At 44.3% G+C, this 15039-nt stretch overlaps 1 protein-coding gene across 1 annotated transcript in view; it reads right to left on the reverse strand.

The window, feature by feature from the left end:
• The window catches only part of itpr3 (inositol 1,4,5-trisphosphate receptor, type 3), a 148129-nt gene that overhangs the window by 57262 nt on the left and 75828 nt on the right, over positions 1 to 15039 (reverse strand). The window contains exons 27-36 of the mRNA XM_036007833.1: positions 12392 to 12463; positions 7279 to 7398; positions 6662 to 6784; positions 5888 to 6088; positions 5692 to 5807; positions 3980 to 4115; positions 3094 to 3219; positions 1713 to 1838; positions 1007 to 1127; positions 137 to 318 (exon numbers count right to left, since the gene is read on the reverse strand). Coding sequence (XP_035863726.1) covers positions 137 to 318; positions 1007 to 1127; positions 1713 to 1838; positions 3094 to 3219; positions 3980 to 4115; positions 5692 to 5807; positions 5888 to 6088; positions 6662 to 6784; positions 7279 to 7398; positions 12392 to 12463 — 1323 coding nt within the window. The remainder of the gene's footprint in view (positions 1 to 136; positions 319 to 1006; positions 1128 to 1712; positions 1839 to 3093; positions 3220 to 3979; positions 4116 to 5691; positions 5808 to 5887; positions 6089 to 6661; positions 6785 to 7278; positions 7399 to 12391; positions 12464 to 15039) is intronic.

The following is a 15039-nucleotide window of genomic DNA, read 5'->3' on the forward strand; positions in this document are numbered from 1 at the left end:
GTCCTAGTTAAATAACATAAATATAACGATAGAGTACTTATCATTTTATACTTCTTCTCGTCATATTCCCGTCTGGGGTTTCAGGCCTTTGATCAGTGTGGTACTGGTGTGGCTGTTTGTGTATTTGTGCGTGTACCTGCAGTTTCTCTATGATGTTCTTGTAGTCCCAGGGGTTGCTGGGAGCGATGGTTCTGGAGGAGCGGGACAGGGACTTGTAGTTTGGGTTGGACCGGGACAGAGAGTTGAGAGAGGACGTGGACAACATGGTGCCGATCTGAGCCTCCAGGTCCAGAGGGAGAGGGATGGACCGACTCTTAGCTGCTCAGAGAGAAATATATAATCAATCAGCAATTACACACACACACACACACACACACACACACACACACACACACACACACACACACACACACGCATACACACACACACACACACACACACACACACACAGACACACACGCATACACACACACACACACACACACACACACACACACACGCATACACACACACACACACACACGCACACACACACACAGATACACACACACACAGACACACACGCATACACACACACACACACACGCACACGCATACACACACACACACACACACACACACACGCATACACACGCACACACACACACACGCACACACAGACACACACGCATACACACACACACACACACACACACACACACACACACGCATACACACACACACACACACACACAGACACACACGCATGCACACACGCACACGCATACACACACACACCACACACACACACACACACACACACACGCATACACACACACACACGCATACACACACACACACACACACACACACACACACACACACGCATACACACACACACACGCACGCACGCACGCACGCACGCACACACACACACACACACACACACACACACACACACGCATACACACACACACACACACGCACGCACGCACGCACGCACACACACACACACACACACACACACCGGTCATGGCGAGGGTCCTGATGCAGGTCTCCACCTGTCCTCGGTGCTGCTGCTGCAGCCAGGGACAGTCCAGCAGACGGACAGACGACTGCAGCAGCTGAGTCATGATGGTGTGATGAGTCTGAGAGACAGACAGACAGAGAGACAGAGAGAGAGACAGACAGACAGAGAGACAGAGAGAGAGAGAGAGAGAGACAGAGAGAGAGAGAGAGAGAGAGAGAGAGAGACAGAGAGAGAGAGAGAGAGAGAGAGAGAGAGACAGAGAGAGAGAGAGAGAGAGAGAGAGACAGAGAGAGAGAGAGAGACAGAGAGAGAGAGAGAGAGAGAGAGAGAGAGAGACAGAGAGAGAGAGAGAGAGACAGAGAGAGAGAGAGAGAGAGAGAGGAGAGAGAGACAGAGAGAGAGGGGAGAGAGAGAGACAGAGAGAGAGAGCAGAGAGAGAGAGAGATGAGAGAGAGAGAGATCAGAGAGAGATAGAGAGAGACAGAGAGAGAGAGAGAGACAGAGAGAGAGAGAGAGAGAGAGAGAGAGACAGAGAGAGAGAGGGAGAGAGAGAGAGAGAGAGAAAGATAGAGAGAGATAGAGGGAGAGAGAGAGAGACAGAGAGAGAGAGAGAGAGAGAGTTAGTTGTAGTCTTGTGACCCTGTGTGTGGTAGGCATGACCTGACGCCATCACGGCGTGTGAGCGTTGCATGCTGGTCCTGACCTGCAGCGACGTGCTGTTCTCAGAGAACGGCGAGCTGAAGAAGGCGTGGATGGTGTCGAACACCACGTTGATGATGTATTTCTCCAGGATGGGGTCAGACAGACGCTTCTCTCGCTTGTTACACACCTGCAGAGAAACACACACAGAAGCAGTGTGTAGTGAGGATACTGGGATTGTTTCCCTCCCAGCCTCATACTCGCCCGTCCCAGAGCGACAACCCATAACTTTATTGGTACTGTTACAGCGTATAGCATCCTCCTCATCTGGCTCATTTCCTGTAATATTAACGTCTGCTGCAGCTTCAGGGGCCGGCTTACCAAAACATTCAGGGTCCTATCCTGCACCCGGCGCAGAGCGAAGCCCGACACAAGTGTCTTTGCTAGTTTAAGACCGACGCAGTTGTCAGTTTCCCGTCCAGCGCCCACGTCGTTTAAATAACAAATGCACCTGCTCCCATCTGTGGCCCATGGGTGTGCTGGTCTTACAGGGAGGTGTGTTCAGGTACATTCTGGGTGTGCTGGTCTTACAGGGAGGTGTGTTCAGGTACATTCTGGGTGTGCTGGTCTTACAGGGAGGTGTGTTCAGGTACATTCTGGGTGTGCTGGTCTTACAGGGAGGTGTGTTCAGGTACATTCTGGGTGTGCTGGTCTTACAGGGAGGTGTGTTCAGGTGCATTCTGGGCGTGCTGGTCTTACAGGGAGGTGTGTTCAGGTGCATTCTGGGCGTGCTGGTCTTACAGGGAGGTGTGTTCAGGTGCATTCTGGGAGTATTGCTATCTTGAGGCAGCGGGAAGTGATCACACCATTAACCAACAAAAACCTGGTCTAAAGTCAGTAACGCAGCATTTCATTGTTATTTTAACAGAGCATTAGTAAAATGCTCCTAGGCTCGTGCACAGCACGTGCACACTATGCTTGTTACACACACAGGGACACACAGCAGCACACACACATGCAGAAGATTACTAATAAAAATATTACGGTGTAAATCCTCCATCATAACAGCAATGCTCCAAGGTCCAAACACGCCTGGCTTTTAAAGGGAATGGGAGATGATCTCTGATTGGTTGATTGCATGTTACGCCCAAAACACCCCTCTGATTAATGAAGACACTAAGTACAACCTTCCTACGTGACTCGCCACACAGACGGGGAATATATGAACCAAAGTGTGAAAGTTCTGCCACTAAACAATCATCGTTGCTTAACGTTATCCTGATGCTGTTGTAAGTGGGTATACAGGAACCCTAGACCTTTCCTGGGGGGTATACGGCGTATATCTGCGTATCACGTACTACACACACTCTGGGTGGTGATGAGGTACGTAGAAAGTGATTACTGAGTACTCTGTAGTTCTGTAGTATTAGTAATAGTCAGGGTACCCTGGCCATGTCCACTGTGAAGTCCTCAAACAGCTTCCAGATGTGATTGGACGTGTAGATTTCCTTCATCTCCACCTCGGTGTCCACGTAGCAGTGATTCACAAAGTTCACATAGGCCACCTTCACCTGAGATACAGACAGACAGAGAGAGAGAGACAGACAGATATAGATAGAGACAGAGAGAGAGACAGACAGATATAGATAGAGACAGAGAGACAGAGAGACAGAGAGAGAGAGAGACAGACAGATATAGATAGAGACAGAGAGAGAGAGAGAGAGAGACAGAGAGAGAGAGAGAGAGAGAGAGAGATAGATAGACAGACAGAGAGAGAGAGACAGACAGAGAGACAGACAGATATAGATAGAGACAGAGAGAGACAGAGAGAGAGACAGAGAGAGACAGAGAGAGAGAGAGAGACAGACAGAGAGACAGAGAGAGATAGATAGAGACAGAGAGAGACAGAGAGAGAGACAGAGAGAGACAGAGAGACAGAGAGAGACAGACAGAGAGACAGAGAGAGAGACAGAGAGAGAGAGAGACAGAGAGAGAGACAGAGAGAGAGACAGACAGAGAGACAGAGAGAGAGACAGAGAGAGAGAGAGACAGAGAGAGAGACAGAGAGAGAGAGAGACAGAGAGAGACAGACAGAGAATCATAGCTTTCTCAATTACAGTTTGGTCGAAATAAAGCCCTAAAAAGTCATAGAAAAAGCAACATAAAAGTGAAAAAACATTGAATGTGTGTGTGTGTGTGTGTGTGTGTGTGTGTCTGTGTGTGTGTCTGTGTGTGTGTGTGTGTGTGTGTGTGTGTGTGTGTCTGTGTGTGTGTGTGTGTGTGTGTGTGTGTGTGTGTGTGTGTACATCAAAGCGCTGACCCACTCCGTACCTCGGTGATGCAGTCCTCGTGTGTCACCACTCGGACCACGTCCTCCAGCGGCAGCAGCGAGGTACATTTGATCTCGGTGTAAACGTTCTTCCCCTCAGCGCAGGCTGCCAGCAGCTCCACCAGAGAGATGTGATACCTGGGGTCGTGTCAAACATTCAGAGGGAGGATCGGGTCAAAACCAATCATCTGTTTAAAGCCCATGTTGCAGGGTTTATTTTTTAACGAATTTGCGTAATTTGCTTGTTGGTAATAAACATTTAAACTGTTACCCAACAACATCAAATACAATGGATATCACAAAACGGAATAAAATACGAAAAAGTAGTACTATTTTACAGCGGTTTGCAATGATTCTCTTTTCCCCCACAATGCATTGCATTACGTCACGTTGGGGAGACGACCATAGACAGTACATATAATGGACCAACAGATCCCGTGTCTCTGGACGGAGACCAGTGAAGGATATTAGACGAACTTTTCTGGTGATGGGGTTACTGAGCAGCCTCAGTAACTCACAGTCACCATAGTACTAGTACTAGGCTGATACACAGTCACCATAGTTCTAGTACTAGGCTGATACACAGTCACCATAGTTCTAGTACTAGGCTGATACACAGTCACCATAGTTCTAGTACTAGGCTGATACACAGTCACCATAGTTCTAGTACTAGGCTGAGGCACGGTCACCATAGTTCTAGTACTAGGCTGATACACGGTCACCATAGTTCTCACCATAGTTCTAGTACTAGGCTGATGCACGGTCACCATAGTTCTCACCATAGTTCTAGTACTAGGCTGATGCACGGTCACCATAGTTCTAGTACTAGGCTGATGCACGGTCACCATAGTTCTCACCATAGTTCTAGTACTAGGCTGATGCACAGTCACCATAGTTCTAGTACTAGGCTGATGCACGGTCACCATAGTTCTAGTACTAGGCTGATGCACGGTCACCATAGTTCTAGTACTAGGCTGATGCACGGTCACCATAGTTCTAGTACTAGGCTGATGCACGGTCACCATAGTTCTAGTACTAGGCTGATGCACAGTCACCATAGTTCTAGTACTAGGCTGATGCACGGTCACCATAGTTCTAGTACTAGGCTGAGGCACGGTCACCATAGTTCTAGTACTAGGCTGATGCACGGTCACCATAGTTCTAGTACTAGGCTGATGCACGGTCACCATAGTTCTAGTACTAGGCTGATGCAGTCACCATAGTTCTAGTACTAGGCTGATGCAGTCACCATAGTTCTAGTACTAGGCTGAGGCACGGTCACCATAGTTCTAGTACTAGGCTGAGGCACGGTCACCATAGTTCTAGTACTAGGCTGAGGCACGGTCACCATAGTTCTAGTACTAGGCTGAGGCACGGTCACCATAGTTCTAGTACTAGGCTGAGGCACGTCTCCCCAACGTGACGTCATCACCGAATTGCGTTAAAAAATCCACTAATACCAAAAACGACAAAAACTGGCCTTTAACACTATTTGGAGACATCTTTAACAATGATATACATGTTGAGTGCTTTATGTACCCATTAATCAACAGTGGTGGTTAACCTGCAACATGGGCTTTAGGGCTCTATTTATGGGCGCAGGTGCATTTGTTATTTAAACGACGTGGACGCTGGACAGGAAACTGACAACTGCGTCGGGCTTCGTGCTGCTACTCCCTCCACCTCTGAGGGTAGATATATGTGCTTTGGTTACCTGAGCGGGCTGCTCTCTTTGACCCCCTCCCTGCTCTCCGCCATCAGCTCCAGCATCACGTTGAAGGAAGTCTTGTCGTTGTAAAAGACGACCACGTCCTCGCCTGCGTTGGTTAGCTACAGACAGAGAGATCGCAGCGTTACATCACCACCCAATCAGACGCTGATACATGACTATGCTGCGTCGCGGTCCTCACCTCGGTCATGATCATGTCCTGGCACTTCTTGACGTACTTGCCCTCGGCCTTAATGATGGTGTGCAGGAAGTTGAGGTACTGGACGTGGCGTCCGTGCGTGGCCAGGCAGTGGATGAAGTGCTGCAGGACGCTCTCCGAGATCTCGCTGCACAGCTGGTAGTTGTTACAGAAGATGTGCTGCACCGTCTCCGCCTCCTGCAGCTGCACACACAGGAGTTAACTACTTTACAAAAACGTTATTTTTTTTTTAAACACTGAAAAAAGTGACCAAAAAAATTGGGAAAAAGTGACAAAAAACCCATCAAAAACATCCCCAAAGGTGACAAAAACATAATTAAAAAAAACGGCCAAAAAGTGACAAAAAAATTGGAATAAAGTCGACAACAACTTTCTATATCAGAACTATGACAAAAGAACGTTGAAGTGACACGTTGGAAAAATCGACAAAAACATTTTTTTTTTTAAATGCTGAAAAAAGTGACCAAAAAAAATCTGAAAAAGTGAAGAAAAAAAATATCAAAAACATCATCAAAGGTGAGAAAAACTTGTTAAAAAAAGTGACAAAAAACGTGTTAAAAAATTGACAAAAAATCATGTTTATACATTGTTGTTTGTCGGCTCTAAAGTCAGTCTCAAATAAACTCCGAACTTCAAGCGTCTAAGAATGCATAACTTCAAAATAAACAAAAACTAAATAATAAGTGCTGAGTGCAGAGTGCTGAGTGCTGAGTGCTGAGTGCTGAGTGCTGAGTGCAGAGTGCTGGAGCAGCGTACCCCAGGGTTGAGGAAGAGGGTCAGGTTCTTGTGCAGCAGAGTCTGGTTCTCCTGGTTCCCCGTACAGAACTTCTGGAGGAACAGGTGAGTGTACCGGATGATCTCCTGCATCTTCACATCATGCTGCAGACACACACACACACACACACACACACACACACACACACACACACACATACACATACACACACACACACACACACACACACACACACACACACACACACACACACACACACACACACACACACATACACATACAGAGATCTGATCATTTGTTGTACTTGTGAAGCGCGTTGCATGGAATCATCTATCCGTTATTTTTGATTAATTAAAATTAGGAAGTTAAAAAGAAACCCATATTTCGGAGATGGACATTTTGAGAACGGGTCAAATTTGACTTGAAAACAACACAAGGGTTAACACATGCATAACCAAAAAGTCGGAAAAAGTGACAAAACCACTGGGAAAAAAATGACGAACCTTTTTGAAAAAAGTGACAAAAACGTCACCAAAAAAAGTTTTAATTTGAAATTTTCACCCAGAAAAACAAAAGTTGCATGGTCGATGGGAAGACAACAGGAGGGCTAAGAGGCTTTTATTTTGGCCAGTCTTACCTGGTCGTAGGACACCTGCAGCAGGTCCAGCATCACTTTATGAGCACCCATGTTCTTCAACAACCTCTGCTGCTTCTTCCAAACGCCGCTGCTGCACATTTTATTCAACCTCTCCAGGATCTACAGCGGAGAGAGACAAATATCATCTTCTGATTAATATCAGAATCAGTTTTTTTGGCCAAGTATACTAAAAATACACAACATATTTGACTTAGGTAGGTGTTAACTCTCTATACATTCAACAAGTAGACATGTAGTAGTAAACATTCAGTAGATAAATAGTGATATAGACACATACTGTACAATAGAGACAATAATATACATATAGGCACATATCAACATAATCAACATGACATCATGACTTTGCGTAAACATACACGCCCACTTTCTTAAGCCAAGTGGCGTGTTATCTGCACGCATTTTGAGCGCCGTATACAGCGGACGGGTTGAGTTTAGGAAAAAAAGAACTGGTTGGGTTTAGGAAACGTGACACGCGGGACCCGATCCCCGGTCTCCTGGGTGAAAGTCCTGTGTTTGACCCATCCTCCCCCCCGACCAGCCTCCCTACGCAGATGTTCGGCCTTTCATACTACTCGCTACGGCGTCAATTCACACGCAATCGCAAGATAATGTAAGTCAATGGAGGCCAAACGGCGTTGATAAACACGCTAAAAAGCGAGTATGTGTCTTGATAACACGCCAATAATGGCATAAGGATTGGCGTGTCATACATACACCACTTCATGAGATCAGTCTGACATAATATACAAATAAGACATAATATCAAGACAAGTACACATGGAAGTGTGGTTCCCAGGAGATATGAGCCCAATCGGCCACATGGTGGCGCTGTAATTAATAATGAAAAAAAGGGTTTTTGGAAAGGCCGCACACTGCAAGTCAGTAGCTCACTCAGTAGTTCCCCATCAATCAGCCAATAGGTGGCGCTAATTATTATTCTGTTTTCTTATAATATATTCTGTTAAAACACTGCATATATCTATATTATTCATACTACTATTATGATGGTACTGCTACTACATTGCACATATCTGTACATGTTGTTCATACATTGTTCATATTACATAGCCATATTTATTCTGCTCTTATAAGGTAACTGCTAATACACACATTTATATTTAATTTATATTACTCTAAACCACCATCTGTTAACCAACTGTACACTACTGTCTACACTGCTCTACATCTCTTGTCCTGTCTATACTTGTATATCACATTGCACTTTTCTGCTTTTTTTGCACTTCTGGTTGGACGCAAACTGCATTTCGTTGTCTTTGTACTCTGCACAATGACAATAAAGTTGGATTTAATCTAATCTAATTCTCACAATTTTGGGAAGGCCCTTGGTGTCGCTTTTGTTGCGAAAATGAAAATAAACTGTTGGCAATGATGCTGGAAGCCACATCTATATTTAAGACTATTGCATGTTGTTTAAATATAAGAGAGGCTTCTTTGTACACATTACTTACTGCGTGTGGAAACGCTAATAATATTTTAATATGACGAAAAGAGAGCGATGTGAACGTTGCATAAAACTGTCATCAGGAACCTGTTAAGTAAAGATTCAGAGGGTTGGTAGATTATCATATTGTATAACGTTCAAAATAACTGATGCTGTGAAAGCTAAGGGTTTCTAAAAGTTGTTTAAAATGAGAGAAAATCACACACACACACACACACACACACACACACACACACAGAGACACACACACACACACACACACACACACAGAGACACACACACACACACACACACACACACACACACAAACACACACACACACACACAGAGACACACACACACACACATGCACGCACACATGCACACAAACACACAGACACACACACACACATGCACGCGCACACACAGACACACGCACGCATGCACATACATATACACACACAGACACACACACACACAGACAGACAGACACGCATGCACGCACACACACAAACACACACACACACACACACACACACAGACACACACACACAAACACACACAGACACACACACACACACACACACACACACTCAGTCACACAGAGTCTGGCTGACAGCCAATGAAGGTGCATGTTTAATGAACGAGTGAGGCCCAAAATATAAAAATAATTCTGAATTTATGGAACATCTGTAATGAGACACACTTTTCAAGTTTAAAAGAAGTTTTAAAATAATTTGGTAAACAAATACGAAAAGTATGATCACAACGGCATTTTGTAATTAGAATTAGGAATATTAAAACTTTAGTTTGCTGTTACTTTTGATGCCAAAATAGGTTGTGTGTTGTCAGAACGGTGGACGTCGTTTTTCATCTTTTCTGGCAAGATGGCCGCCTGAATACTTGGGGAAATCTTCTGAGTATAAACGCAACTTAAGTGCAAGCTGTCAGTTTAAAATCATTAGATATCTTTGAGTGGATGTCAAGGGTATCAGAGTGACTAACGACGGGCTGGGACGATTCGTCCACGTAGATTTTTTGGGCCCGATCTAAGCTCCCAAGCATGTGCGATTATCAACGTAGTGACGTAGTACGTTAGTCCGTTCTGATGCCCCGCTATGACTTAACATTAAGCATCATCAAACGCTGTCAGTCGGCAGTGTTATTTTATTGGTTTACCATCATCACGAGTGACCCAATCGATTACAGACTGTTATATTAGACCAGGGATCTTCAACAGGGGGTCTGGGACCCCTAGGGGGTCCTCAGAGTCACTGCAGGGGGGCCTCCAAAATATTTTTTTTAAGTTTTTTTAAAAATTAAAAAGTGAATCCAACATATTATTAGAAAATATAAATCCCCACTGATGATAGGCTTACTGGACTATAGGTAAGGTAGTCACTAAGGTAGCCATCCACAGATACAGTTCATCCTAAGGATTCACTGTGCCGCATTATGTTTTAGAATTTAAAATTGAATTTATAAAATCATGCCAACAAATGGAGCTCAGCGAAAATTCTGACAGGAAGACTTCTAACTAATCATGTTCTCTCTCTTCTAAACTGAACAGATGTTAGAGACGCCCACTTTAGCTAACCAATCAGAAGAGGCCCTGAAATTCTCAAGCTAATCACAGCACAACACCGCTGTTTTAAACCTGTCTCTCTCTCTGCTGCTCAGTTGTCATTTCAGTCTAAGAACAACCCTCCTCCTCCCCTCGCTCCTCCGGCCTTCATCCCTCACGGCTCCTGGTTCCTGATGGACGGCATTGGCTCATCGGTTCGACATTCGGGTTCCTCACACCGCCATCAGTGTCTAGACTCCATCGGGGGATCAGCTTTTGGCCTTCTAACCCCCTAATTATTATCATTTAATAATGATGGAGTCTAATCTCCAAAGACTGTACATGTCATATCATGTTTGCGTACAATAAATATTTGCATATCTGCAACGAAGTCTCTCCTAATTGAATTAGTATTAGTATTCTATGCAAAAATTGTATGTCTAAAGGCTTGAATGGACTGTTTTTATAGGCTGCCCTACATGTTACTTTAGGCCCAGTTTAACATGCAACCTCATTTTATACAATATGTAGAAGGGGGGTCCCTGCTCCATCTCTCTTTCAGTTAAGGGGTCCCTGGTTTAAAAAACGTTGAAGACCCCTGTATCACACACTCTGCAACCTGCCTTATGTTGGATTCATGTGATACATCTGATTTCATATGTTGCTAAAATTGCACTTTTTTACTGTAAGATTAACGGGAGAAGAGCTTATTCATTATTTTACCTACTGTTAAGAAAAGCAAATCCAGGCTACTCTTTTTGCACTTGCTCTGTTTACTTTAAGTTTTTATTTTTGTATTCCTCCTGAAAGTGACTTTACTTTGTGGTTGGATTGATCGCCTACATCTGGCTTCAGGTTACACTACTAATTCATTTTACTTTAACAGTGTTAAACTATTTTAATAAACGGAGACTTGAACCTTATTGAAATTTGTTTTGTGTAAATTGTTAATAATTGAGCAATGGGAAAATAATCGCTAATTGAAAATATTAATTGTTAGATTAATCGTTTAAAAAATAATGGTTTGGGACAGCCCTAGACTAACGACGGCCGGTGACAGACTAAAGTCCAGTTCACCGCGAAGATTCAGACCAGACCAGTTGAAACTTTTGTCTCCTTGCAAGTCTCCGATCTGCCCGTTTACACCAATGAGACGAGACGGTTTGTCATCTGCATAGAGGCGACTCTCTGTACTTCCGTTCTAACTTCAGACCTTCAGGCTCAAGAGTTGAGAGGACACAGCCGTCAAATGGGATGAAAGCAACTTTGGATAGACCAGGTCTGGCCAAGATAGCAGAACAAATTAGTTACATATAAAACATTTAAGGAAATTAGACGCTGTAGTTTGAGTGTTTTCTGTAGGTCATTCCAAGTAGAAGGTGCAGCAAGCCTTTTTGAACAACTCTGTCCAGGCTTGAGGTACATTCAAAGGGATTTGTGAGGACTATGGTTAACTGCTCCTCAGATCTCTGCAGGGTAAATCCAGACAGCTAGCTAGACTATCTGTCCAATCTGAGTTTTCTGTTGCACGACTAAAACTACTTTTGAATGGACACGTTTCACCAAAACAAGTTCCTTCCTGAGACTATTTAGCAGAGACACCGTGGCTCCGTCCGGAGCTTAGCACCCGCCCAAAATGATTGTGATTGGTTTAAAGAAATGCCAATCAACCAGAGCATGTTTTCCTCCCATCCAGGAATGCTGTGTGGACTAGCCAGACTAGACTCCGGTGTGTGTGGCAACAATTGAACGCTTAGAAACTGAAATTGATCAGATGAAAGAAGTTTTGATCGGATGAACACAAATCCAGGACTTTGGATGCTTTTATTTACATTTGAGACATTTGGCAGATGCTGTTATCCAGAGAGGGGAATAGTGTAATAATCATTCTGAGCAGTGAAAGTTGAGACTAAGACAAGAGCACCAAATAAAGGACATCATCAACAAACAGAGACACCACAGCCCCGCCCATGTTGATTGATTGATTGATTGATTGATTGATTGACGGCTGATTGTTGAAAGCGCGCGGCAGAAACACCACAACAGACAAAGAGACAAAACAACAAAAACAGACAAAGTGTTCTCACCTCTTTGACTTTCTGGTAGTTCTCGTTGTCTTTCTCCTTCTCCTTCTTGGGCGTTGCGTCCTTCGATGCCCCCTGCAGGAGGCAGACGGTAAGACTCTCTGGTGCTACATTATACACACTAGAATCAATAACAATACCGCCCAATTTGGGGACAGTGGGCCAAGTTTGGCTAGCCTGGTCCTACCAGACTCTAGTACATTAGCCTGGTCCTACCAGACTCTGGTACATTAGCCTGGTCCTACCAGACTCTGGTACATTAGCCTGGTCCTACCAGACTCTAGTACATTAGCCTGGTCCTACCAGACTCTGGTACATTAGCCTGGTCCTACCAGACTCTGGTACATTAGCCTGGTCCTACCAGACTCTGGTCCACTAGCCTGGTCCTACCAGACTCTGGTACACTAGCCTGGTCCTACCAGACTCTGGTCCACTAGCCTGGTCCTACCAGACTCTGGTACACTAACCTGGTCCTACCAGACTCTGGCCCATTAGCCTGGTCCTACCAGACTCTGGTACGTTAGCCTGTTCGGGCTTTAACTTCTGGATATTGAGCAGCGTTGCCACAACGGACCGAATGGCTTCGCTCGCATCTTTCTCCGCCGCCATTACGGAACTACAAATCAAACTACCAAACGACCTCAACGTCATCGCTCTCAGCCACTCCCTCTGTTCACTGATTGGACCGCCAAATATTTGGTTGGAGAAAACCCAAGAATATACCACAAACCCAGACGACGTACTGAAGGATAATGAAAATTAAGCGGAAGTACGTAGGAGGGCGGAGCCAGGCTAAAGTTTGGCCCCACGCTCCCTTTGTTTTGGCCTACCGTGGCATTTGACATGCTCATGCTTATTCTCCTCTTATTTTAAAAGAGCTGTAGAATCTTAACCGTTATGACTACGAAACGTACATTTTGTGCAGCTAAAAAGTACTTAATCTGAGTTTTACGGCGCTGTAAAGAACAGTGCTTGTAAACTTCCCTGTTATTAAATACGTAAGCTTTCTCGACGATGAATTACAAGAATTCAGAGTTAAATATCAGAAAGCCAGTTTACACCAATGAGACGAGACGGTTTGTCATCTGCATAGAGGCGACTCTCTGTACTTCCGTTCTAACTTCAGACCTTCAGGCTCAAGAGTTGAGAGGACACAGCCGTCAAATGGGATGAAAGCAACTTTGGATAGAAAATTGAATTCCAGCATGGAAACGTTTACGTTTATTGCATGTTACGCCCAAAACACACCTCTGATTAATGAAGACACTGATTAATGATTAACAAGACAACCCTTTAGAACCATGCGCCCGGCACACGGACCCTTTTTACTGCCGTCAAACTAGTAAAAGTGGATTAGGACACGCCCTAAACACACCTGCACCAGGCGCTTCACGCCGTGACCTCAGATCGTTAGAATAGGGCCCTAACAGACACTTTATGATTCATTTCTGTGTGAAAGAGCCGCACACACCTCGCGTAAACTATATAAACAGAAGACTGTCCTGTATCATCAAAAACACTCTCTTGACTCAAAACTGTGAGTTGCATTTGTACAGTAGAGCTCTCACCGTTGGGTCTGTCTGGTTAGAGCAAAACAAGACAACATGAGCCCCTTCCCAAACAGAAATTAATATGAAGAGAGAGACATGCAATAAAGGCCCAAAGCCCAGGACCATAAACAGTAGTTAAGCCTTCAGAGACATCAGCAAAGCCCCACACCAACGTTAAGTTCAGTGAGCTGAAAAACCAGGATGCAAAGGTCCAGTTCAGTACTTTAGTTTCATGACTGATTATCAGTTAATGTTCAACTTCTACCGAGGAAATGTTCTTGTGTTGGTTTAAGTAGCGCCTTTGTTAGCTAGTTAGTTAGTTAGTTAGTTAGTTTATTAGTTAATGGTTATTCACTCAGTGTGTGTGTGTGTGTGTGTGTGTTTGCGTGTGTGTGTGTGTGTGTGTGTGTGTGTGTGTGTCTGTGTGTGAGTCTACGTGTGTGTGTGTTTGCGTGTGTGTGTGTGTGTGTGTGTGTGTGTGTGTGTGTGTGTGTGTGTGTGTATATATAAGTAATAATAAGTACAATTAAAGGGAAAACCTTGAAGGGTAATATGAGTAAAAAAGTAAAGCAATAATGGGCATTTTACATTGTAAGTTAAAGGATAACTTAGTTTTTCCAACCTGGACTCTCTGTCTCCATGTTTCTGTGTCTGAGTGTCTGATGGAACAACAATCTGTGAAACTGGTCCAGTATTAAACCAGAACCGAGCTGTAATGTGACCCTACAGGACTAATGTTCAGCAGCAGTTAGTGTCCACTAACCCACCAGACTCCATGTAAATAATCAGTACTTTTAGCATCGTAAAACACACTTCATTCAAAGTGGACAGAAACTAAATAAAACTATGAAAAGCCGTCTTGGTTCATCTTTCCACTGTTCCAACAATCACCACTCTGGTTTGGTTGAAATAAAGCCTTAATTCACCCATTTACATGTGGAAATATGCTGGCTCTATACACACTAAAAGTCCTGATTATTTACATGGAGTCTGGTGGAAATATGCTGGCTCTATAGACACTAAAAGTAGTGATTATTTACATGGAGTCTGGAGGAAATATGCTGGCTCTATACACGCTAAAAGTCCTGATTATTTACATGG

This window comes from Sander lucioperca, chromosome 12 (assembly GCF_008315115.2).
Source record: "Sander lucioperca isolate FBNREF2018 chromosome 12, SLUC_FBN_1.2, whole genome shotgun sequence".
NCBI lineage: Eukaryota > Metazoa > Chordata > Actinopteri > Perciformes > Percidae > Sander > Sander lucioperca.